We start from the raw sequence: 25,707 nt of genomic DNA on the forward strand, positions 1-25,707 counted from the left end.
GTGTTCATTCCTCAGCCCTGGATATCTTGAGAAAATAAATAACCAAAATCCTCTTCCCAAGCCTTTGCTCATTCACTGTGTAGCCAGTACAGTGATAAATTCAAAACTATCTTTCACTATGTCATCTACCTCTCATCAAAAACAATCTTAATTTCCCATTGGGGTTCCTGCTGCTGAAAACTTCCTTCTGTAGGGATTTACTAATGGCAGCAATTTCTGTTTAAAAATACTGTCCCTTGGTATCTGCTGCTCAGCCAGTGTTCACTTGGTGTGCAAGCATCCCTGATGCTGCAGACCTCAATCTCTGGTGTGCAACTTTCATTTTATTTTTCCTGAAAATAAAGTATCTGTTCCTCATGCCCGCTGTGACTTTATTGTCTGCAGAGCAGCTATACCTGACAGAAAAATAAAGTAAAAAGCTAACAGGTGAATAGGCATGCTTTCCTCATGCTGTACAGAGGTAGGCTGCTAATTAATCTCTGCTGAGTGTTCACTGCTTTATTTTCTGTCATGGTGTCTAAGATTGTCTGGGTATGTAATTTCTCCTCTGAGTTTCTAAATGCTGAGGTTATTTTCAGACACGAGGAAAAAAAAGTGCTGCAACTGCTGTCTCCTCAGCTCCTGTTAAAATGTAGTTCTAGATGCTTACATTACTGGCTTACAATATTTAAAACACATTTGTCTGAGGGAATTAACATCTTCATTATTGAAGTAACAAATAAATAAGGGTATTTTTCTTACATAATGGTGAATATACAGAGCAAATCATAGAATTACAGAATGGTTTGAGTTGGAAGGGGCCTTAAAGATCACTGAGTTCCAACTCCCCAGCCATGGGCAGGGACACCTCCCACTAGAGCTCAGGTTGCTCAAAGCCCCATCCAACCTGGCCTTGAACACTTCCTATCACTACATGCCCTTTTAAAACGGGCAAAATTGGAGGAATAAGAAAAAAAAATAAACCCTTGCTACAAAATATGTTGCATGTTACATGGGAAGTTGCTGCCATCTTTACTTTCCAATCATGAATTCACAAAGCAAGTCTATGCTAAATGGAAGCTATTGTTATATTAGAGAAAACTGTATCTATTTGTTTCCCCTTTTAATGAAAAATAACAATTCACAGTAGTAGGCAAATCTGTTGCCACCTACTCAGATGTAAATACTGAGTGCTTCCTGGAAATACTGCAGTAATTCTAGAATTGGTCTTCATAGCTGAGAACATAATATGCTTTTTATGTCAGCATTTAAATATTTGTCAAGAATGGAAGCAGTATGAAACCAGTGGTCTAATACAAAATTAATGTTTTTCAAAATGAGGTAGATTGTTTGCAGGTTTTTTGGATTTTGGTTTTTTTTAATTTTATTTCAGCTTTAGTTAACAGTTATCCTAAATACCACTACTTGGGGTTTTTTCCTCCTCAGAGTTTCAGAAGGGTTTTCGGAGCTTAGAATTTAACTTCCCTCTCAGAAATTCTTATCCTATAATTCTGTAATAACATGTAACTTTTAATGGAAAAATAAAAAAATGAAAGAAGGTGTAAGAGAGCTGAGGATGCAATAAATTTTCAAACAGATTACCTGCAGATTAGTTTCTGTGCTAGAATTATATTTATATAAATATATTTAATCCCCTTCTGAGAAGAAATTGTGGGCCCCTGATTAGCACTCACAGGGCTCTAAAATTCAGTATTTGGGCATCAGTGGAGGAAGAGGGAAGGTTTTTTTTTTTCAGGATACGGGGATCAGACTGAGCAGTGTGCTTCAAGGTTCGTAGGGCAGCCTGGCACAGCACAGACCCATGGGGAGGGTCCTTCTGGAAGAAATGATCCTGCAGGAGAAATCATAACATTGCCTGGACTCATCTTGCTCTCATGTATGGTACAGTACAGCAGGATTATCCCTGATTAGGAATTGCCTAAAAGCTCCAGCAGTTCAGCATCCTTTGTGCACTGAATGATTTTTTGGGAGGTGTTAATGCTCTCAGCTGCCTTCCCTAAAACCACTGCTGCTGCTTTGCCCCCACAGCAGGAATGGGAAGTAGGAATATGTTGGGAGTTCTCAGTTGCTGCATTTCACAGTCCCAGCTTGAAGTCTCCTTACTTTTGTGGCACAGACATTCCTTGGGTTTGTTCTCTTTTGTTATGCTGTTAAATCCAAACTCTTGGAAGTTTTCCCCCCCCCGAGAGCAGCGGAACTCCCTGAGGAATTGTGTCGAAAAACTAGTCGAAATTAAAAGTAACCTTTGCTTGACTGTGTGGGTGATTTGGAGGTGTGAGCAAGTAGTGAGACATGAGAACTGTCTCGTGACAAAAACGTCATCCAAAGATTCTGCCACCAGACAGCAGTGAGCTGCTGGCACCCGTGGACGTGGCAGTTTTGTTCTGCTCAAGCCCTGTGGCATTGTCACACCTCCTGACCCAACTTCCCAAAGTTTCTCAGCTCAGGAACTGCAGATGGATCTACTTCATGGGACTCAGTGCAATTTTTTTCCCCAGTTCTCATTAATCTACTCTAGAGCAGAATTGAATCTGATTGTTCCTTCCACCCACTCTGCTGTCTTTCAGAGTGTCTGACATTGCTGTAAGCTACCTTAGAATCATAGAATTGGCTGGGTTGGAAGGGACCTCAGAGATCATCAAGTCCAACCCTTGATCCACAACCGCTGCAGTTACCAGACCATGGCACTGAGTGCCACATCCAGTCTCTTTTTAAATATCTCCAGGGATGGAGAATCCACTGTGGACAAACAAGATAAACCAGGTGCCTCGAGTTGCCAATGAGTGGGTGTGAGTCCACCTGTGCCTGATTAGGACAGGCCCCTACTGGGCATGTGCAAGACCAGGGGGCCAATAAAGGTGGGACACACACCCACAGAGCAGAGCTCACTCTGTGCAAGGCAATGGAGAGGTTAGCAGCTTGTCGAGCCTCAGGAGCAAGAAAGCCTCCTCCCGCTACAATCCACTACTTCCCTGGGCAGCCCATTCCAATGCCTGATCACCCTCTCTGTAAAGAAATTCTTCCTAATATCCAACCTAAACCTCCCCTGGCACAACTTGAGACCATGCCCTCTTGTCTTGCTGAGAGTTGCCTGGGAAAAGAGACCAACCCCCCCCCTGGCTACCCCCTCCTTTCAGGGAGTTGTAGAGAGTGATGAGGTCTCCTCTGAGCCTCCTCTTCTCCAGAGAGGTTCTTCAAACCTCATGTGCATGCACATGGGTTGCACACAAAGCAGTGGATACACAGGTGTACACATTTATACATAATGGATTCTTCATCTGCTTTCATCACCTTTTTAAAAAGCATTTCAGCCTAGAGAAGAGGAGCCTCCAAGGTGACCTTAGAGTGATTTTCCAATATGTGAAGGGGGCCTACAGGAAAGCTGGGGTAGGGGTTTTTACACGGGTGTGTAGTGAGAAGACAAGGGAAAATGGTTACAAACTTGAAGAGGGGAGATGTAGGTTGGACATTAGGAAAAAATTCTTTCCTGTGAGGGTGGTGAGATGTTGGAACAGGTTACCCAAGGAAGTTGTGTTGTGGCTGCCCCTTCTCTGGAGGTGTTCAAGGCCAGGTTGGATGGGGTATGAGCATCCTGGTCTGGTGGGAGGTGTCCCTGCCCATGCAGGGGGGTTGGAACCAGGTGATCTTTAAGGCTCCTTCCACCCCAAACCATTCCTTGATTCTGTGAACAGCAGCAGCATCAAATGAAAACACTTGCACACTGATTGCTCTTTTAGTGAGTACATTTTTCCTTGCCTTCAGTACCTGACTCTCCAGTAATTACAGTGTCTCTGCCAGAGAGGAGCTGTGTGTGGAAAGGTGTGCTCAGGGTGTAGATTGATCTCCTGCTGCCACCTGCTGGGGTTTGCACCGTGCACCCTCGGAATCCTGAAGTCATCCTCACCCTGCAAAATGAACTCCCTGCTCATGGCTCCTGCGTGCAGCCACTTTGCTGGAAGGAAAGACCCAAAGAAATGAGTTTTTATGTGCAGCCTGTTATGGTCATCTTTCTTACTTGTTGGACAGATACCACTTATGGCTGTGAGATAGGTTTTTAAGGCCAGTTTTGCTGCATGTACAGAGTCTCATCATTAGTGTAGGATCTGGATATTTTTTTTGCTTTGTAAATTTTTTATGCCTGTCTGTTGAGAAACTAATGATCAATTTCTCTATAAGTGACTTGTTTCACAAACTGAGAACATACTTCTTACTTATTTTCCAACTTTTCTACTTAATAATAATGGGAAGAGTGTAAGGAAAAGTCTGGGCAATCAGCCTTTTTTTTTTTTTTCCTATTCCATCCATAGATACTTTGTGTTTTAAAAATAAATTGGAATATATTAATATTTGTGCTTGGTGGAACTGTAGTTCTAGAAAATACAAGGATTCTTGTAACTCCAGTTCAATATATGAACTCAAAGAGGACTAAATTGCTCATACCAAAGGAATTATGAATCTAATATGGGGATTCTTAAACTCTGGTCTGCAGTTGCCATGGCAATCCACTCAAATCAGTCCCGATTTGTATTTAAACAAACAAGCAGGCAAACAGCTCTTTAAAAAATAAAACAAATTATTGGTCTTTATTGTAAAGAGTGAAGGAAGGTAATATTAGTGAGCTGTCTTTTGTCAAAGGTTATACTACTGGCATCATAGTTTTGCTTGGGGTTTGATTTTTGGGTTGTTTTTTTTTTTTTAATTTCTCTTCCTAGGCTTAATATTTGAATGTGTTAGAAAATTCTGGCACCTTCTCTGCTCTCCTCTGGAAACGAGGCCATAATCAAATGCCCAAAGCTTTGCCAAATGGCATGGAAACCACGAGCTGGGGACTTCGATGGGGTCAGAATAAGACAGGGAGTTTCAAGATGATCCCAGCCCAAGCAAGACAAAAAGCCAAGAGCTTTTTAGCTCCAGTGGAGAAATTCCAGCAGGAGGAAGACGTGAGATAAGAGTTGGGCACAGACCCACACAGTGGCTGCATCCCCAGGCAGCCCCTGTGCACAGTGGCCACCCACATGGCCACCCACATGGCTCACCCTCTGTGGGGGTGGCAAGTTCCCGGGGCAGAAAACCTGCCCACCTCCCCACTGCTCCACAGTCGTGTCAGAAATTTAACAGCACCCAGACTTACACATTTAACAGATTTAACAGATTTTTAGACCAGCTGTGCATCTGATTCTCAGGGTACCAGTTTGTGCTGATCAGCCAACCTTGCTGCCCACTGGTTTTGAGGAACAGAGTTGATAGGATTGAGCAGATCTTGAGACTTTTGTGTAGAAACCGTGGTAACTGCCCGCCTGTCTAACTTGAATTTCTGTTTCCTTTCAGATATACTTGAAGGAAATTTTAAGGGAAATAGGCATCTACAACGTGAAGGGGACCCACAAAAACACTTGGGAGCTGAAGCCAGAATACAGACACTACCAAGGAGAAGAAAAGAGTGATTAACAAAAGCATTTACGAAGCAAGAGGGAATTGGAGTAATTGCACTGGGGTAACCATGGTGGCTTTACAGACAGGACTGAGCACAGTGCAATTCTGCAAGGATGAAGTTAAATTAAAGCAGATGATACTTTGTAATTTTCCATAGCTTCAGTTTTTTTCCAAGGAATATTTCTTGTATGTTTATATAAGGGTATTGTCTTTTGACAGGAAAAAAAAATGTTTACAGAATAAACTTGCATTAGATTTGTCTTCATTAGAAATCTTTTGAGTTCTGATCTTCCTTTTTCTTGGGTTTGTGGCACTTTTATTAACATTTTTTTTTTATTTTGTGGTTTTTCCAAGCCTCAGTGACTTTGAAGGAAAACATGTCTTAGAGGAGCCCATAATTTTGTGGGTTTGCATCCCAGTAGAACCAGGTTAATCGCCTCACTTCTGCTGGGATCTGTCAGGGTTTCTTCTGGAAGGCTACACAGGTAGATAAACCTTTATGCAGTGTTTGGGTGGAGCAGACACAATGCTCCTTTTGGGATCAGTTTATAGGAAAACAAGCCACATCTGTGGTGCTCATCACAGTCCTTGGACTCCATGGGAACAAATCAACACAGTTTAAAACCTGTGAAGTGAAGGCTGTTTGATGCACAGGGCAGTGGGAAGATAACAATCTCCTCCAGATGATTACTGATTTAAAAAAAAGAGTGAAATGTCTGTCCACTGGGTACATCAAGGAACAGATTTATCTTTTGTTTGTTTTTTATTATGTTATCTGTGGTTTGTGTTTAAGCATGTCAATAAAAGTGTTATTTTAATTTGTACCACCCAATGTTCTGCATTGTTGACTGAACGTGTTGTGATTTAGACAGCGTAGGTATGAAGGTTGTTTGGGTTTTTTTCAAACCATGTTTTTATTTCTGGCTTTGCAACTGCATTTCTGTGGTTTGGGGAAGATGAGTTAATGTATCTGTTTGCCCACTTTTGAAATGCCCATTGCAAGGGTTGCCTTGTCAGCATCCTTTCAGTAGGGAGCCAGGAGGGAGGTGGGACAAGATTACCTAATTATATTTTCAAGGCTTTCACATTAAAAATAGATCAAAGAGAGCAGGGACTCATTAAAATACCTGTAAATGAAGCAGAACACAAGTTTCACTCTCCCTCAGGTACTTCAGATGTGTGCATCACTTCTGCACACCCTATTAAAATAAATAATAGATCTATATGAAAAGCAGACATTTCATTATTGGCCCACTTGGAAGCAGTGAAAGGTTTGGAGAGAGATCAGATGCCCTTGGAGATTTGTAAAACAATTTTGACTCATTTGTGCACAAGTCATACAGTTTGACAATTATTTTCTTAATTTGTGTGTGTGTGTGGTCTCTCTCTAGATTTCCTGCAGGTGCTCAGCATCCTGTGGCTTGGAGTGTCCAGTTCCTGGGAGGTGGACTATAGGGATTGGACTGCCAAGAGTTTTTGAATAGCAGATCATGTTCCAAGGGGGTGTCTGTGCTTTCATAAATATTGCTCTTGGATCCTGTCTCCTCAGGCTTGAGGACACAGCTTGCTAATGGCTGCAGGAGATACCTCAGGTTGCCAAGAGGAACCCAGGAACCCAGCCCTGGTGTCATTTGCTATGGGATGTGATCATCCCCAGCAACAGCTTCAGCCTGCACACACTGATGTCCTCCTAATGCTGTTGGAGCCCTCTGGAGCTTTGCATTCACAACCATGTAGGATGGGAACTCTTGGTTTTCACCAGCTGGGCTCCTCCTTTGGCTTTGTGTCCTGTTTGAGCAGCTGTGGCACCTGGAAATTCAGCTCAGCTTTTCATGAGCCTCATCACTCTCTACAACTCCCTGAAAGCAGGGGGTAGCCAGGGGGGGGTTGGGCTCTTTTGCCAGAGGACTTTCAACAAGACGAGGGCACGGTCTTAAGTTGTGCCAGGGGAGGTTTAGGTTGGATATTAGAAAGAATTTCTTTACAGAGAGGGTGATCAGACATTGGAATGGGCTGCCCAGGGAAGGGGTGGATTCTCCATCCCTGGGGATATTTAAAAAGAGACTGGATGTGGCACTCAGTGCCATGGTCTGGTAACTGCAGCGGTAGTGGATCAAGGGTTGGACTTGATGATCTCTGAGGTCCCTTCCAACCCAGTCTATTCTATGATTCTATGATCTTCCTCTCATGATCTTCTAAAACCACGCAGAGCCTGGTTTTAGCAGCACTGCAATTCAGTGTCACAGGCAAAAGTGGCCACACTGTTTCAGAGAGCAAAGGTTACCTTTAGTGGGATCCCCAGCAGCATCAGCTTAGCAGGAAAGCTTTTTGGGTCTGCTTGTGTTTTCAGTTAATTATTGAGTTTACTGCTGCCCAATCTGTCTGCAGTTGAGAGGGACACGGTTAGTCAGCATGAAATGCCAGATGTAAGTAGGTATTGTATTGATCTGCAGAGTGCCTTTGGGCAGGGGGAACAGGCTCTGAGTAATGGAAAATGTATGGAAAGTGCTATTTTTTTCCTGGGTTTTATGGTTTTCAAAAAAAAAGTTACTTTTATGGGCATAATTAAAAACATGGGGAGTGCTCAAACTAAGTGACCAGTGGCATCTTCAACCAATGAGCAACAGAAAGGTTGAGGAAAATCAGGGTGCCCTTTGCAGCCTTCTCTGGAGCAGCACCAGTTCTCAAGGTAAAAGGGGAATGGGACAATGAGGGAACCATTTAAAAAAAAAACAAGTTGGAAATGTTATGCTAGGATGAAGTAAGACAGGATATTCAGTGGACAGTCTAGAAGTCAAAGCTTGTGAAGCCTTTTTTTCTTTCCTGTTTCCTACATGATTTTGAAGCCTTTGTAGCCCCAAGAGCAGCCACAAAATCTGTGTGGTGTGGGAGAAGGGCACGCTGAGCCCACAGGGGTGTTGAATAAGAGGATGGAAGATGCTCACTGGGCTGACAGTAGGACCTGAAACTCAGCTTCAAAAGGTGGGATTTCCACAGGGACCTGAGCACCTCAAGGAGGCTGGGAAGGCTTTCAGCAGCTGTGAAACAATCAAGGACCAGAGGAACCCACAAGGGCAAAGCCTTGATTAAAAACAATGAAGTTCTGATTCCTCAGCCACCTGAGTCTATGCCAGCACCCAGCCAGCTGCCCCAGCCAGGCTGTGGTGGGATGGTTGATAGCACTAAAGGAGAGAAATGAGACAAAACCACCCTGGGGTTCACATCTAATTTAAGGGGTTTGGGGTTTTTTTGGGTTTTATTTGGTTTTGTTTGGGTTTTTGGTGAGGTTTTTTTGTGGTTTTCTTTTTTGTTTGTTTGCTTGTTTGGGGTTTTGGGGGGGGGGGGTTGTTGCTTGGCTGATTGGGTTTCATTACTGGTTTTTGGTTTTTTCTCCTGAGGCTCCTATAAAACTGTGGATTCCTGAAGTCTCCCTGGGAGGCTGTTTATGCAGCAGCCACAGAGGAGATTGGAAGCATTCACACAGAGTCCACCAGCCCAGGCACCCCAGGGTTTTCCTCCTGTATCCTTTCCAAAGCTGCCTGCTCTGCAGGAAGCAAGGTGGCCATGAACACAAAACCCCTTTATGTGCAGGCAGCTGCTATCTTGCCCAGTTAGCTTAAAAACCAGGTGGCTTTATGGGACTCAAAGCACTCAGTCTCATCACTAGAGGTGAACTAGATGGCCCATGCTATCAGGAGGGGCAGCCAAAGATGATGGGTGATACAACCCCCTTAAACACCTTTTTATGAGCAGCCTGACCAGGTGCCAGGAGTTGCAGGTGGTTTGGCTGCAGCTCACAACAACCAGAGGGCTGTAAGAAGCAGAGAAATCCATCCCTGCCTCCTCTGGATGGGCCAAGGGTGCAGACACAGCTGTAGGCAGAAGAGATTAACCTCAGCTCTTGTACCAGACTATCCCAGTAACACCAGTGGGGCTTTTGCTGAGCATGCACTGTGAGCAGGGATGGGGCAGCCAACTTCACAAGGCCTTTTCTTGATTACATGTTTTCCACCATGCTCAGCTCCTGCCCCACTGGCAAGGTTGGTCACACAGCAAAACAGCCTAAAAAGTTCTCTGAGCATCAGGATGCTCCTTTTCTGCCAGAAGTGGAAGGTGATGACTGCAGCTCTAGTGGCCAAAACACCCAGCAACCATGTGCATCCTCAGCATCCTGCCAAACTCCTGCATAACAACACACTTCTGGCACCAAAAGCTCTCCCTGGCCCCCAGCCCTGGCCACAGCCACTTGGCTGGGACCTTTCCACACCAGCTTCAGCTTCAACCAAAAAGCAGCAAAGGAAAAGAGACCACAAACCAACACAAACTCTGCTCCTGGCAATGGATTTTGGGCTGTTTATACCAAAGATTTTCAGGCTTGTGTAGATTTTTTTTTTTCCTTCTCCTTCTACCAAGCCATTCATCTCCAAGCTAAATGAACACAGCGTTTAAGTGCTGCTCTCCTGCTGTGGGCTAACAGAAAGGTAGAGATTTACTTGCAGGGTGAAACATCCCAGTTTACAAGAGCATCCATCCATATCCCAGGGAAGCAGCTACAGAGCTGAAGCAGAGCTGGAGGTGCAGAGGAGCCAGGGAGGTGCCTTACCAGCTCCAAGCCACAGCAGCAGCAGGTGAGAAAGCCAAGGTGTCTTGATGCAGATAAGAGTATTGCTGTTTAATAAAAACACCCTCCCTAGACAGATGTTGCTGAAACTGATGCCAGGACTGCAGCAGGATGACCCGAGTAGCTCGAAAGTCAGAGACTTGCTCAAGTAAGCAAAATGCTTTTTAAAATATATATTTAAATAAAATAAATAAATCTAAATGTAGTTCTGTGACAACTATGTCCTACACAAAGTCCCTCCTTACCCTTGAGCTAAACCATGTGAAAAATGAAAAAATAAACCTTTCCTACATCCTTTTATTTTAAATTTTCCTTACGCTGAAGCCTGTGTAAGGCTTCAGGCAGTCACCCACCCAAGCACACACCCACACCCCACCCACACTGAGTTGACAAAGCCAAAGGATGGAGCCAGGCTGGCTCAGCCCAATACCTAAGGGTGGGTGATGAGGGTACCCAGCTCCTATGGCTCCACCAGCACCTCTCCCAGCACACCAGATGTTCCTTACACTGCATGAGCATCCCCAAAAGCAGGTAGCCAAGGAGCCACAGGGTGCTGCAGCAGCTTTCGGATGTTCACAGCACAGTCACTGGCCCACAGGAGGTGAGATTTTTGTTTTGTTTTGTTTTTTGGGTTTTTTTTGCCAGCATTTGGCCAAACCCCTGCACACAGGCTGTGGGCTGGAGAAGCTGCAGGCATTTTTCCCTGAAAGGGCAAAATAGTGGATTTGTAGATAAGCCCCAGCTGGGGCAGCAAAACTGTGAGACAAAGAGCAAGTACTGAGGGAGAGATGCAAGGGCAAAAGGCAAAAGAGACTGTGGGACATGTAGCCAGCATTGTAGGTGCCTCCTTCAGCCCCAAGAGATGACTCTTAACCACAAAAGTTCTAAACTAAAAGGAGTTTGTGGGGGTTTCCCTTCTTTATAAGCAATCAGGCTTCCTTCCCAGGCCAGCAACCTGTTTGTGGTGGGCGCAGGAGCAGCCTCCTGGCCCTGCACAGGGCTAAGACCCAAGCTGGAAAAGGCAAGGTTTTGACCCAGACACTAAACTCCTTCCTTGAGGCTCTGGAGAAAAGCTCTTTTAATCATTCCCAGCTCCAGAGTCCTTCTAGCCACAGAAAATATCTTCCCAGGAATGCAAGACACAACCCTGATAAACATGTTTCAAAACAAGCTGGAGACAAGTTTTAAAGCTGTCCTTCAGTACAGGCTGTGTTTAAACAGCACCAGGCTGATTTGTTATGATGGGGATTTTCCATCAACTTTAGTAACACCAAAGCTGCTACAGCAGCATGAAGCCCCTGATCACTTTGGCTTCTCAGCCCCAGGAAACAGCTCCTAGAAACAAAGAGGGGCTGGGAGAGAAACTGGGTTATGCACTGACTGTTCCTGACTCAGAGCTGCATCACAGCCTGTGACAAGCACATCCACCACCCAGACCTCCCTCCCACTTCCCAGCACACAGCACTGGATCCCTCACCCTGCCTTCCCTGCAGGCAGCTACCACAGCAGCTTGGCTCCCTCCATCCTCCTCTGCCATCACCTGTGGCTTAACCTCTCACCCATGGGCACCCCAGGGCAGCATGTTCCAGGAGAAACTGAAGGCAGCAACATGTTTTTGGAAAGCAAAACCACTTCTCTTTCAAGCTCCTCCGCTTCTCCATTTCAAGAGCTTTGGAAATGAGGCTTTCCCTGCAACAGGCTGAGGTGAAACCTCCTATTAGATGCTCTGTCACACAGAAACTCGCATGGGACTGAGAGGAAGGTGCAGCCCACTACTTGGTGGGCTGTAGCCAGGTGGGGGTTGGGCTCTTTTGGCAGACGACTTTCAACAAGACAAGAGGGCATGGTCTTAAGTTGTGCCAGGGGAGGTTTAGGTTGGATATTAAAAAGAATTTCTTTAAGGAGAGAGTGATCAAGCATTGGAATGGGCTGCCCAGGGAAGTGGTGGATTCTCCATCCCTGGAGATATTTAAAAAGAGACTGGATGTGGCACTCAGTGCCATGGTCTAGCAACCGCAACGGTGGTTCAAGGGTTGGACTCTATGATCTCTGAGGTCCCTTCCAACCCAGCCAATTCTATGATTCTATGATATTAAACACCAGTTTAATATCCCAGTTAGCCTGTAGTGCAGACAGCATGGCACACAATTTGCTGTTGGCCATTCAACCCTAACAGCAAGGCTGTGCTCATCATGCTTTTAAAAGCCTGCTTTTCTAAGCAGCAGCTCCTTACCTGTACACAGCTGCCACACAGCCATTTGCTCCAGGCTTGTGTCTGCAGCTCCCAACCTCAGCCAGAACAGGGGAGATGACTTCACTCCCACATCCCAGTTCTGCTCAGTTTTAAACACTGGGATCCAAAGGTATGAAAGGCTGGAGAGCCAGACCAGAGGCTGCATGGCTATGGTCCTGCCACTCCACTGAGAAGCAAAAGTCTCTAACTAAGCAAGTGCTTGCTCCCCCCTTCCTTAAAGGCTCCCAGTTTTTTACAAAAAAGATGCAACAAGAGGGGTAGGGTAGCATCCTCACCTGGCCCTGTTAAACACATCAAGGAGAAGAACTGGCTTGCTGTAATTTAATTTTGAACCTGCCTTCTTGCTTTTCAAGCCCATTGGGTGAAGGCAGAGGAGCCTTCATGTGTGCTGCTGGGATGATACTGAAGTTGTACCTCAGCCAGAAGCACAGCTGGCCCAAGTCACCTTCTTGGGAAAGAAGAAAGTATGTATGCAAATTATGTTCCCTCAGAACTAAACCAGGGCATTTAAACCAAACCAGAACCTCCAAGATAACACCCACATGCCCAGGCACTATCTCCCTGCTCCCAGCCCACTGCCTCATCTATCTTACCCCTGCAGAAGCCCAACTCCACCTCAGCCCTCCAACACCAGCAGAAGACAGTGAAGACACCAGAGTCTTGAGGCATCACAAGTCAACAGCTACCGAATCATAGAATTGGCTGGGTTGGAAGGGACCTCAGAGATCATCAAGTCCAACCCTTGATCCACTACCGCTGCAGTTACCAGACCATGGCACTGAGTGCCACATCCAGTCTCTTTTTAAATATCTCCAGGGATGGAGAATCCACTACTTCCCTGGGCAGCCCATTCCAATGTCTGATCACCCTCTCCTTAAAGAAATTCTTTCCAATATCCAACCTAAACCTCCCCTGGCACAACTTAAGACCATGCCCTCTTGTCTTGCTGAGAGTTGCCTGGGAAAAGAGACCAACCCCCACTTGGCTCCAACCTCCTTTCAGGGAGTTGTAGAGTGATGAGGCTCACTAACCACTATGGCTCACTGACCACTGCTTTTCAGGCACCTTCACCTCCTGTAACCATCAGAGTTGGTGATTTGCAGCCTGGCCAGGCAGACACAGCTGCTGCAGACATCCCCCTGAGAGGGTCTGTGTTCCTTTATTCAATCCAGACTGCCACCAGGTCAGACAGGTAGAAAGCGCAAGGAACTTGTTACTGTTGCATCTCAGAAAAGAACCAGAGAGCAAGGGTTGTTTGCTCCAGGTCTGTCAAACAGATGCATTTCCCACCCAGGAACACAGCAGGGAAAGAAAGGAGCAGATTCAGTTCAAGCCCCAGGCCCAGACACACAATTGCCTTCCCCTAAGCCTGGGTTAGGCCGTTGCTACATTTCCCTCCCCAAGAAGGCAAGTGCAGAAAAACCCAGAATCCTACAACTTGACCAAGTTCTGCTTAAGCTGATCCAGAATACTGGCTGGATTCAGAGGAGCTGGCACAACAGCTGGAAACCTTATGATTTCAGCCCCTCCCCACATTTCCACTACCTGGGCTCAGACAGTGCTGGTGTGAGACAAGTGCTCCATCCATCTGATGTAAACACTTTGAAAATACAAAATATCTCTCTCAAATCAGTATTTTTATCCTCCTGCCTTCATCTTCCAAGTCATCCCACTACAACTGGGGACAGACTGGGGTATCCTTGACAGAGCAGCTCAGCCAGCACTCAGCTCGAGTAGTACTTATTCCATTCTGTTGGGTTGTTTTGGGTTTTGGTTTTTTTTCTTAATTTTGGTGTCTTCTAGAGCTAGAAGTCTCTGTGCAATAGTGTAAGATGAAGGTCCACTCCACTATGATGACATTTCTTGAGCTTTGCCTCAGTCCCCTCAGCCTGCTCTTGCACTCCAATGCCACAGGTAGAAACTGCATGAGGTCTGTCAAGCTGTAAGCACGCTAGGACCAGGCTCTACTACTGAGACTACCCGATTCTTGAACAAAGATCTTGCTGCAGCCTCACCCTAAAAACCACACTAGACCAGAAGGCATCACCTAGAATGGGTTTAAATGAGTTTTATTTTAGACAACCTACATGACAGATGTTTGGTGTGTGGGTGGTTTTTTTTTCTCTTTTTTCAAAACAATGCCTCCACTCCAAATCAGGGTCAAAATAAGTGAATGAAGCTCAAGATGACATCAGTCCAGTTGCTAAGACATTGCCAATTCCTGGTGTTGTGCCGATGAAGAAGAAACAGCAGCCAGCTATGAAGTCGGGTGATCCAAAACCATACTCTTTGATTTGTTACTGCAAGGAGAGCAGCCAGGGTTAGTTCAAGGTCACAACAGTCAGGGTAACTTTCTGCACCCTATTTGTGTACTCCCTAATTCAATCTGAGCTGCCACAGGCAGGCAGGCAGAAAGCGCAAGGAAGTTATTTTTGCATCTTAGTGCAAACCAGGGAGCAACAGGGGGGGTGCCCGTGGTCTATCAGAGGATGCTGAGCATTTTTAGGATCATGAAGAGCAACTGGCATCAGCTCATTCACACCCCTTTTGCTTGACACGCCAGGTTTCAGGTTTCCTCTCCAAGAGGATGTGCCAAGAAAGAACTAAAGCCTACCTTGTACCTGCCATCTCACAAGAGCTCTGCCATCAAGCATTTTTTGCCCAGTGGAATGCTTTGCTACTATCATTTTACTCCATCTTGAACATGATGGGTTTGTATCTGAATTACACATCCAAAAGGTGTGCCCAAGCAGGGAAGATGCACACAGGTTTCTGCTCAGGGGAGGTACCTCCTCAGTGACTGCCTGTTCCAGGGTCCAGGACAGACATCACCCTTCTGCCAGGCTGCAGGAGATGGTGTCTCCAGGCCAGTAAAAGTGTTCTTCTAATTGGGATCTGCTGGAGGAACTACTGCTCCACACTAGAAGCTGGTTCATCTTTACATGACTTGCATACCAGAAAGGCTGTAAGAGGCTTTACAGATAAATTTAGCTGGCTATAAACAGACTTTGTAAGTCTGCTATGACTGGGCAAAGCAATTGGTGATCCCACAACTGCTCGCCTGCAGGGAATTCCACAGCTCTCAGAATAAACCAAAAAATGCAAGTGTAGGGATCCAGATACTGTTTTGTTCCAACCACATTCCTACACAGAGTAACTAAAAGCAAAGCAGACCACAGGAGCTGCCTGAGGGCTCAAGCTTTTGGAGATTCCAGAGAGAAAAAGGTTAAGTTGTTATTATTATTATTATTACCATGTTACCAAATTTAGGGCAGTATTTAAACAGACGGTTCTTGCATAACAAAATAAGGGCATCAGATTAAGTGGAAGATGCAACATGAACCTGTAAGGCACTTCAGAACCAACCCCCAAGAGGGATCCAAAGTACGAGTGCTCCACTTCAGGGGACACCATCTTTAACCTAATGGTTCAAAACCATTACTAATTACACACATCTCAAAAAATTCCTTCTGCATTTCTTGGCCATAAAGTCACAATGAATCACTGCAATGGAACTGTGTCCCTCTGAGCACCATTCAGTAGCATACAGGGGAAGTTTCAGTCACCTGGTGCACTAGGAAGCAGCAATTAGGCCATGTTTATGTGGGCTTTCCAGTTCTTCAGCTGGCAGCTACTGCTCAGATTTAACAGGGACACAACAGAACAAGTGATGTACTGAAAGAGCTTCTGATGCAGTTGGGCACATCCATCCCTTTCAGGTCAGTACTTACACATTTCTCAATTTCCAAGCCATCCTTGAAGAAAATCATATATGGGGTCACACCATCCTCACGGAAATCCAGGAGAGCCACCATACCATCTGGATTCATGTTCTCTCCTACAAAGAACTTCAGAGAAACTCATTATGAGACATTTAACGAGCTAATGCCAGGGTAAAGTGCCTTTTACACAAGAAAGCTGCAACTAAAGGTCTCCCTGACCAGCTGAAGGGATTCTGCTTTCTGCAACTTGACCACACTGCTATCAACAGCAGAGTATGGCACAGCAGGGGCTAAAGTAAGACACCTTTCAGGTCTTTTAACTCCATGGTTCCTAGATGGTGCTCACTACAAATGTAGTCAGCTACCAGTGTTGCAAGCTGAAATGGGATCCCCAAAAGCCTCACAGCCTTTCACTGGTACTCCTCAACTCTCAGAGAAAAGCAAGACCAGGAGTCCTCAAAATTCTACAAGCTATATCTGCAGAGAAACCAACAGCCCCTTGCATCACTGCAACACTGCTGTAAGGAGATGGCAGTTTCATTACCTGGTAGTTTTTGAAGTTAGCAAGGATGTGTTTGATTTGTTCTGCAGCCCCTGTCATGAAGGGCTTTACTCTCTCTGGCTTGTGTTCCTCAAGTCTGGCTTTGATTCTGGAAGGGAAAAAAAAAACCCTCTGAAAACATCTTCTACTCCAATAACACCACTGCACAGCATCATGTCGTGGCAGAAAGAGTTACCAGCAGCCAAACTTTTATCTTGCCATTTTAAAACCTCTCCTTCACAAAGCTCCCAAATTATAACCTAATTTTGCTAAGAAATTAGGGAAACAGTGCCTGCCATTTTACTTTTAGGCTCATGATAAAAGTCAGTAAGGCATTTCCACAGCATCAGGAATATTATCCATCAATACCACAAAGTGTTTCCACGTTTAATGCTAACCCATTAAACACTGAGCAACAGAAACTGTACCTCAAATTAGCAAAAAAGTTCCACCCACACATACTGTATTTGGACATTTAAACAGTCAAGTTAGAAAAAAAATTCCAGAAGCTTTCTTCACCACTCCACCCCCTTCACCATGACAATTTGGCATTGAGGAGTCAGAAAGAAAACAGCAAGGTTACAAATAATATCCACAGCATGTGACCAGGTCCTCCACCTCAGCCAAGACAAACTTTGATTTTCCCCTATCAGTTCTCTGGAGCTCCAGTTTTGCCAAGTGTTAAGACAGTACTGAAGTTCATAGCCAGTCTGCCACCTGTATCAGAACTAAGACCAACTAAGAATAAAGTTCAGCACTGCTTTTAAAATTTCAACAAGACAACAACTTTGCTGTTTCATTAAGAGTCTACCAACACTTACGCTTTCATGTAGTCCTTGATGTACTTCTTGTAGGACTCTTTTGTAAAGCTGGTTTCCTGAAGGTGGTGGTTTATTACTATATCAACACCAGTTATGACCGTGGCTTCTGTTCCATCTCCCTCAGGACCTTCAGCAGAGGCATTGCCACCAATTAGAGAGTCATCAATTTGACCCTCTGTCCTGGTGACCATCTAGATTTAGAGACATCAAAAAACTTAACGGCTCTGCAAAAACCTTGATGCTACTGCTCTTACACATCTATGACCTGACAGCAGGGCACGACTTCAGAGCCACACTTAAGTGCAAGGAACCTCACTGCATCCCAAGCAGGGATTTCTCAGGCCAGGCTCCCCTCCCGGTGCCAGCCCGGACCTTCCTTACCCCGCCAGCACTCCGGCTTGGCTGTCCCGGCCCCCCACACACCGCTTGGGGCAGCACCCGGCCCTGCCCCAGGGAACCACACACCTGGGGGGTGTCCCCGCTTTGGGGGTTTCTCACAGAGAACCCCTCAAACCCCCCCTTCCCCAAACCCTCCCCAAGCCACCGCCCCGCCGGGCCCGGCTCCACGCAGCGGCCGGGCCCTGAGTCACCGCAGCGAGGCCGGCCCGGCCCGCCTGCCCGCCTCCCCCCTACCCTCCCTGGGGGCGGGAGACCCACTCACCTTCCCCTCCACTTCCAGGCACAGCCCGTTCGCCACTTCCCGGATCTTGTAGATGTCCGAGAACATCTCGTCCTCTGCGGAGGAACAGACAAACACACACAGGCGGGCGCCGCCGCGTCAGACTCCGGCTTCCGCCGACCCAGAGCCACCTTCACCTTCATTCGGATCTGCTCCGCTTCCCCTTCCCTTCGCTCCCGGCCCTACGGCCTCGGTCCGGGCATTTCGTTGCTTCCCTTCCCCCCCCCCCCACCGCCACCGCGACCGCCCGCACCGCACATGCGCGGCAGCGCCGGGTCCCGCCGCCAGGCCCGGGCCTTGTCCTGCCGCTTCCCCCGCCCGGGCAACCGCCCGCCCGCCCAGTCCCACCGACCCCGGCCCCTCCTCCCCTCCCCCTTACGGCTGATGCAGTCCCGGTAGATGATCATGGCGGCGGCGGGGCAGGGAGGGGAGCGGCGGCGGGGTCTCTGCGCAGCGACCCGAGATCGGGCGGGAGCGGGGCGGAAAGGGCCGAGTCAGCGCCTGCCGGAGCTCATATAGCGGGCACGGCCCCGCGCCTCACCGCGCAGGCGCCGCACCCGCCCCCCCGCCCCGCCCGGCCCCTGGGCGGGGGATGGCGGCCCGGAGAGGGGGCGGCCCGGAGAGGTGCCAGGGCTGCTGCCAGGGCCTGGGAGGGGGGCCGGAGGGGGTCTGTGGAACGGAGAGGCCCCGCACACGGCGGGAGAGCAGCGGCGGCAGGGCGGGTGTCTGCCGGTGCTGGTGAGGGGAGGGAGGCTGCGGGCCGAGGCAGCCCCCGAGCCGGGGCTGAAGTGGAGTTCGTGGTGCTTTGACTGGCAGAGCTCCCCAAAGGCCGTGCCCTTCTTCCTCTTGATAATTCTGCTTTTTTGTGGTTTGTTTGGGTTTGTTTTTTTTCACTGACCCGAGCATCAGGGTTACTCCTCGTCGGCTCTATCACAAGTTCAGTTCTCAAGGAGAAATGGGCCGAGTCTTTCCCTGGTGTTGCTAGGACAGAATTCTGACATAATGTTTGTGTTCAGAGAATCTATCACTTTGGGAGGCTGCAGGGTCCAGTTCTTAAAAAAAAATAAACAACAAAGGAGATAAGAGGTGTTGTTTGGGTTTATACCCCGCTCGGGTAATGCAGGTTTCCATAGCGACCAAGGTCCAGGGTTGGTTCTGAACCATGCAGGTGCAGTGGGCAAAGCCCAGGGCAGCTGACCCAGGCTGGGAATCCCAAATATTCTGTACCATAAACATAGATTAGGAAGTTTGTGGGGATGTTTTTTTCGTGTACCATGGCTTACTGCCTGAGAGGGACTTTGGAGCTGTCATGCTGGCACTGTTGGGTATTGGGCCTTGGCTGCTAGAAGTGCACAGCTCACAACTTCCATCTGGACCCGAGTATAACTGTGTATCCTATATTAGTATTAGGGTTAATATTAGTTCTTTACTATTATCAGTATATTATATTAATCAGTATATAAAATCTGGTTTTGGTCCAACCCATAGTTCTCCTTTTTCCCAGTTTCCCCTTCTCAAGGGCATTGGGTGATAGACCAGCTGTCTATTAGCATCCAGGCTCCTTGAGGAAACCCAGCTGTGTCTCCTGACCCACTCAGGGGTGCCACCATGCCATCCACAGTGCTTATGCTATGAACATCCTGATACTGTGATGCACGGGCTGTCCTGACCACCTTCTGCCTTTGCTGCAGCATGGGCTCCGTGCACTCGCTCCTGAGGAGATCCCAACACTTTATAAGGGCCTTGATATGTATTCACTGTGCTGAGTGCTGTGCCTTCTCCAAATAAATGGTATTTTGTGATGCACAAATACTTAAGAAGCTGTTAGACTTTTCATGTCTCTGGGGAATCTGTTTCCCTCAGACAAGTCAAGTTGGGTCCACTCAGAGACACCACTTCTGTGATAGCAGAAGGACTGGGTGAAGCAGGTATATTCTTATTTTTACAAGTATATTTTTCTTATTTTTTCCACAGACAAGTGAGACTAAGCCCAGCAGCTGGGATTGAGATGCAAAGCAGAAGGACTGCAAAACCAGTAATGCCTAAACTTCTTCCCTCCACCTTCCAAGTACTCTTCTGCAGCAGCCTGCCACAGCTGAAATAAATTTAGAAGAGTCCCCTTGATTCTTAGGGGATCTTGACAAAAAGACATCATGGGACCATCATGCTGAATGCTGGTAACCATCCTGTACTTGACAGAGACATCAGGGCACAGGATGCAGTTCCTCACCCTCCTCAGATAGTAAATCACTCATCTCTTTCTTAGTGTTATCTCCTCCCACCCTGCTATCCCTTCCCTTGCTCCAGATAACAGTGCCCTTTCCCCACACACACACCCCACCCCCCTGATGGTCTAGCTGCTTACATAATCTAATTAAATTTGCAAGTCGTTTTCTGCTGGTTTTCACTTTCAAGAATACTGTTCCTGTTTCAGATCTGAAAAAGAGGTTCCTGCCCCTAAATTTCTTTTTTTTTTTCCCAGGGACAGCTGATCTGATCAAAGACAGCCCCTCTTTCTACAAACCACAGTGGAAAGAGAGCAATTTACGTCTTTAGTAGTGGGTTGAGTGACAAGGGAACATTTGGCTCATTCTCCATAGTGTAATATGCAGCTAAAAACATCCAGTTAGTAGGTGTGCTTCAATTTTGTTTTATTTTGAAGAGATTGTTCTAGAAAAATTAGTATTTCTGTAGTAGTATTGAGATCTCTTATAAATGCAGTGGTTGACTCAGTGTGCTAGAGTCAGAATAGAAGCCTTTTGGCACAACTGGTAAGGTAGATGGACCTTCATGTTACTTGGTTTGTAGGGTCTATATTCAGATCTGCAGCTGTGAAGTGGAAGATAGTACTTAAATGTGCATCATTTAACTAGGTCAAGGCTCCTGTGTGAACAGAGGATGAGATGGTGGATGAGAAATTGAACATGAGCCATCAGTGTACACTTGCAGCCCAGAAAGCCAACTGGATTCTTGGCTGCATCAAGAGAAGTGTGGCCAGCAGGTCGGGGAGGTGATTCTCCCCCTCTGCTCTGCTCTCCTGAGACCCCACCTGGAGTACTGCATCCAGTTCTGGAGCCCCTGTTACAAGAAAGACATGGATGTGCTGGAGTGTGTCCAGAGAAGGGCCATGAGGATGATCAGAGGGCTGGAGCAGCTCTGCTGTGAGGACAGACTGAGAGAGTTGGGGTTATTCAATCTGGAGAGGAGAAGGCTCTGAGGAGGCCTTATTGTAGCCTTCCAGTATCTGAAGGGGGCTACAGGAAAGCTGGGGAGGGACTTTGGAGGATGTCAGGTAGTGATAGGACTGGGGGGAATGGATTCAAACTAGAGGAGGGGAGATTTAGATTGGAAGTTAGGAAGAAGTTCTTCACCATGAGGGTGGGGAGGCACTGGCACAGGTTGCCCAGAGAGGTGGTGGAAGCCCCATCCCTGGAAGTTTTTAAGGCCAGGCTGGACAGGGCTCTGAGCAACCTGATCTAGTGGGAGGTGTCCCTGCCCATGGCAGGGGCATTGGAACTGGATGGTCTTAAAGATCTTTTCCAACCCTGAAAATTCTATGATTCTAACACCAATTTGATGTTAAGCCAGATCAATATCAAGTTTAAAAAGCATTAAATGAAAACAGGCATGTTGACAAGGCTTTGCATCCTTTTAACTTGATTTGCTTTTGAAACAATTTGAGCAGATTTGAACTCAAACAATCCTGAATAAATCCCAGGACTAAGTTGGTGATATTTTAATTGGTGTGGGCTTTGCAAGCAGCATTCCACTGAGGTACAAGTGCTGAAAAATTCCTGTGATGCTGTATGAACGGATAATTATATGTCATGGGCTGATACTTTGTAATGAACTAGATTAGAATTTTTTTTTCTCTAGAAACCAGCAATATTTGAAGAGAAAACCTTAATGTTACTCACCTGCTTCTGTGTGGGCAGCCCCTTTCAAAACCTCTTGCCTCCGGCCAAGGCTAATACATTCTGAAAGAGTTGTTTAAAAAGGTGATCCTCCACAGCAGGGGACATTTTAGGTGCCAACTGACATTTAAAAATACATGACAGGTTTCCCTGACCACCTTAATGTTTGGAGACATGGAGACATCAATCCCCATGGACTGATGGAAGTCCTGTGTTTTTATAGATGAGGCTTTTGATATCATTTGAGAATTTTCTAAGCAGGTGTCTGTGGAGCCTCACAAAAAGCCTTCCTCATGGAAGATGCCCCTCAGGTAGTCATGAATTGCTGAAGTGTTACTTCCATCAAATACTAGCAACTGGATATGTCTGTGCTCAACTAATTGTTTGTGTCTTGTAATAAAATGGCTGATGAGAGCTGATAATTCACCATTCTTTCTTTAAGTAAACAGTAGTTTTGAGCCCATCCTGGCTCCTCCCACTGAGCTGTGTGAAAAGGGAGGAGATCCTGTTTGCAGGTGATTCTCCTGCCAGGTGTGGTGTCAATATGTGGAAATGAATGAGAGGTGAAGCAAGGCAGGGCTCTGATGGCACCAATGGGTTCTTCTGACCTTTGTGGAATGCTGTGAAAGTCACATAGTAGTGGTGGTGATATTTTACTTCATTTCCTGGTTGTGAGGGGCAGGGTGCTACATATAAAAATCTATATGATCTCTATATGATGTGTGTATATATATAATATCTCCTGGTAGAGAGAAACTGAGAAATTGATGAGGGCAAGACATGGCAGTGCAGAGAGGCCTGGCAGGGCAGTCTGTGCCCAGTACCCTCAGTGTGTTTCCTGGTACAAGGGCCAGGAGAGAATATGCATGACAAGCCCTTGATCAGCTTGTGTCCTCACAAATCTGGCTGGAGTTCAAGACTGAAACAGGAGCTGTGATGCTGTACCCCCCCATACCACCCACCCAAGTGGAAACTGTAGCTCTAAGTGATTTTATTCAAGTTGTTCCCCCCAGGCAGCTTCAGGGTGATAAAGATTTGATCTCTAGGTGCTAAAACCTTAACTGATTGGGAACTAAACTCACAAAGCCAGGCCATCAGTTTGACTCTCTCAGGTGTCCTTAGATTATGCAATACCGCCAGCCTTGCAGTCCCTGGCAAGCCTGGGAGCCTTTTGGACTTCGAGCTAAAATTTGTAATTTAGACCTATGCATGCAGCACAGAAAACCAGAATCCCAGATCCTGAGATGAGTCTTTGAAAGAGCTGAGCTTTTATCATCAGTGTAGCTCATCAGGTCTGATCTATTTCTAAGCAATAGAATCTGTTAGTCTGGATTAGACAGATGAAGATACCACAGACGAAGCTGAACCCCTCCTGCACTCAGCAGAAACGTGAGTGTTGGTTCCCTGACATTTACAGTACTTACGAGTCTTCCTGTTACAGCTGGGTCCTGGAAAATCCCAGGATTCTTTTCCTTGGCTGTACACCCACAGCTCCGGTGTGCCTGATGGTTGCCTGCACTTCTTCCAGCAGACAGAGAGGTCACTGCACAGCAACAAAAAGGCCTTTTTAGCTGTGACATTGCAAGCCCTAGCCCAGCTTCCTGGAAATCCTGCCGGTGGGCATGTGTCAGGAATTCCGCCTGCACTGCGACCTCAGGGAAAACAGGATTGGATTTGCCAAGATAAGAACTTTGGAGCAAGGTGCTGCCCGAAGCTGCATCCACGTTTCAGACTTCAGAACCTTATAAACCATCCCTGTGACTAACGAAACTACAGCAGAAAAGCTGTCTTGGTTCTGCTGCCAGTGTTTCACTCCTGGGCTGAATGGTGGAATAAAGGGTGCAGGTTTTTAAGAAGAGGCTAGAACCTTGCTCAGGTGAGATCAGAAAGCACCTTTAGATCCACTATGAATGTCACAGTTCCTATCTGTCCTCCAGAACAGAGGGTCCTTTCTAGCCCCATTCTGTGTCACCCAGTGATTCTGAGATGAACCATGTGCTGTCATTTACAGCTTTTTAGTCTGGTTAGGCAATCAGCATAAAAATAATAACCTCATATTCAGAATGAACAAGAGGGCTTGGAAAAGGGACGTTGTCAGACAGGAACATGTTTATTATCCTGCATGGCAAGGATGGGCCTGCATGAAAATCACATGTGTAGAGAGAGAAGCATTCAGGTTCTGCAGTGCCCAGGATTTTAATCCCAGTGTGAGCCCCTGCTTTCATCTTATTCAAATACAACCATCTTCTTTAAATACAGTGAGGTACAGCCCTTGGACTCAGAGATAGGAAAGGGGTGGAAGGGGCTGTGGAAAGGGCTCTTTCTGTGCCAAACCTAAGGGTAAGATGAGCATGGATTTAACTGCTTGTGCTTGCCATGATTGGACTCTGCTTAATCTACAGGCAGTGAGCCTGGATCTCTCTGCAGAGAGCTGGTCTTACAGCAGAGTGAAAGATTTGTAAATCCTTACACACACACATATGAATGAAAAAATCAGTGCACACCTGGCTGGTTCAGCTGCTTTGCAAAGGATGAGGGTAGAATTCATCCTATTTCAGTGCCAGAGTAGAGATGTCTCACTACTAGATCCCTTTGCTAAGCGAGATGAATCTGACTTCTCCTGGAGCATCAGTGCTTGCTACGTAAGGAAAGAGGTGCTGGGAGGGCAGGTGGTGGCCAGCAAGGCAGGGGCAGTGTCTTCTCCAGCTCTTTTTTTTGGCTCGAGATCCAAAAGGCTCCCAGGCTTGCCAGGGACTGAAAGGCTGGCTGTATTGCATAACCTAAGGACACCTGAAAGAGTCAAGTGTCTTCTCCAGTTCTTTCCCACCTTTCCCCAGCCAGGACAGCAGAGCAGGACCAAGGTCCAAAATCAAACCAGGGCTTGGATGAACAAGACACAGGGCACAGCACAGCTGCAGCCTAATGCTGTGGCAAGTGAGGGAAGAGCCTGAGCAAAACCACAGCTGCTGACATGGCAGCAGAGGGTCCCAGCAAGGCTGCTCATGGCTCCATCCCACACCACAGCTGGTTTTACTGCAACCTGGGGCATGGTTACAGCTCCTATCCACAGACACCCCTCTAAAGTTGGACAGCTTTTTTCTGAGGCCAAGTAACCTCTCTGCCTAATTTTACTGCCCAAAAATGTTGAGCTAAACTGTGTCCTCAGTTAACTTAGCAAGCCCCATAGAGAGGACACAAAGAACTTTCCCCCTGCTCTGTGTCTGGCTTCCAGATGTAAGACTTTATAATTATTGGGGTGGCTGTGACCTAGAGAGACTCCCACCTCACTAGATGGCAGGACAGGAACCAGTGGATGGCACACAGGACTCCACTCACCTTGATGGGAGGCCAGAGCTGGTGTTGGTGTCATTCCCTGTCACCTGAAATGCACCAGGACCAGCAAAAGAAAAATTTGATCTTCAGCCTGAAACTGATACAACCTCTCTGGGCTCCCTGCCAGTTGGATACTGCACACAAACACCACTCTTTTCAGATAATTACCATCCCCATGTGGTGCTTGGGGGTCTACTAAGTTTTTAACCATTAGAGGAGCTAATCCCTCACTTGGCATTTTTCAAAATGCCATTTGCTTCACATATGTTTTGAAGCCTGAAATTGAGTTCTGCCATTCTAATTCACCTCTACCTTTTTTTTAGTTCATTGTTATGTGGTGTGAGCTCTCAGTTTTGCCAACAGAGAGGTAATAATCAGTGGCATGCTAA

The 25,707-nt window shown here is 46.6% G+C and overlaps 2 protein-coding genes, 1 long non-coding RNA gene and 2 other non-coding genes across 5 annotated transcripts in view; 2 read left to right on the top strand and 3 right to left on the bottom strand.

Annotated features, from left to right (window-relative positions):
• The window catches only part of GTF2F2 (general transcription factor IIF subunit 2), a 95,609-nt gene extending 89,354 nt beyond the window's left edge, over positions 1-6,255 (top strand). Inside the window, exon 9 of the mRNA XM_030469181.1 lies at positions 5,329-6,255. Coding sequence (XP_030325041.1) covers positions 5,329-5,448 — 120 coding nt within the window. The 3' untranslated portion in view covers positions 5,449-6,255. The remainder of the gene's footprint in view (positions 1-5,328) is intronic.
• Positions 6,256-13,455: 7,200 nt separating this feature from the next.
• On the bottom strand, positions 13,456-13,591 carry LOC115600488. The gene has a single exon (XR_003989013.1). It is a non-coding gene; the product is annotated as a small nucleolar RNA SNORA31 (small nucleolar RNA).
• Positions 13,592-14,361: 770 nt separating this feature from the next.
• On the bottom strand, positions 14,362-18,623 carry TPT1 (tumor protein, translationally-controlled 1). Its single transcript, XM_030469539.1, has 6 exons — positions 18,451-18,623; positions 18,054-18,127; positions 17,393-17,583; positions 16,575-16,680; positions 16,040-16,156; positions 14,362-14,608 (listed from the first exon to the last, which is right to left on the bottom strand). The coding sequence occupies exons 1-6, from the start codon at positions 18,476-18,478 to the stop codon at positions 14,606-14,608; spliced, it is 519 nt and encodes a 172-aa protein (XP_030325399.1). The 5' UTR covers positions 18,479-18,623; the 3' UTR covers positions 14,362-14,605.
• Positions 14,674-14,803, bottom strand: LOC115600487. The gene has a single exon (XR_003989012.1). It is a non-coding gene; the product is annotated as a small nucleolar RNA SNORA31 (small nucleolar RNA).
• Positions 18,624-18,664: 41 nt separating the features above from the next.
• LOC115599452 lies at positions 18,665-21,001 on the top strand. The gene is made up of 3 exons (XR_003988439.1): positions 18,665-18,695; positions 19,576-19,862; positions 20,046-21,001. It is a non-coding gene; the product is annotated as an uncharacterized LOC115599452 (long non-coding RNA).
• Positions 21,002-25,707: the final 4,706 nt, after the last annotated feature.

Source organism: Calypte anna, chromosome 1, assembly GCF_003957555.1.
Source record: "Calypte anna isolate BGI_N300 chromosome 1, bCalAnn1_v1.p, whole genome shotgun sequence".
Classification (NCBI taxonomy): Eukaryota; Metazoa; Chordata; class Aves; order Apodiformes; family Trochilidae; genus Calypte; species Calypte anna.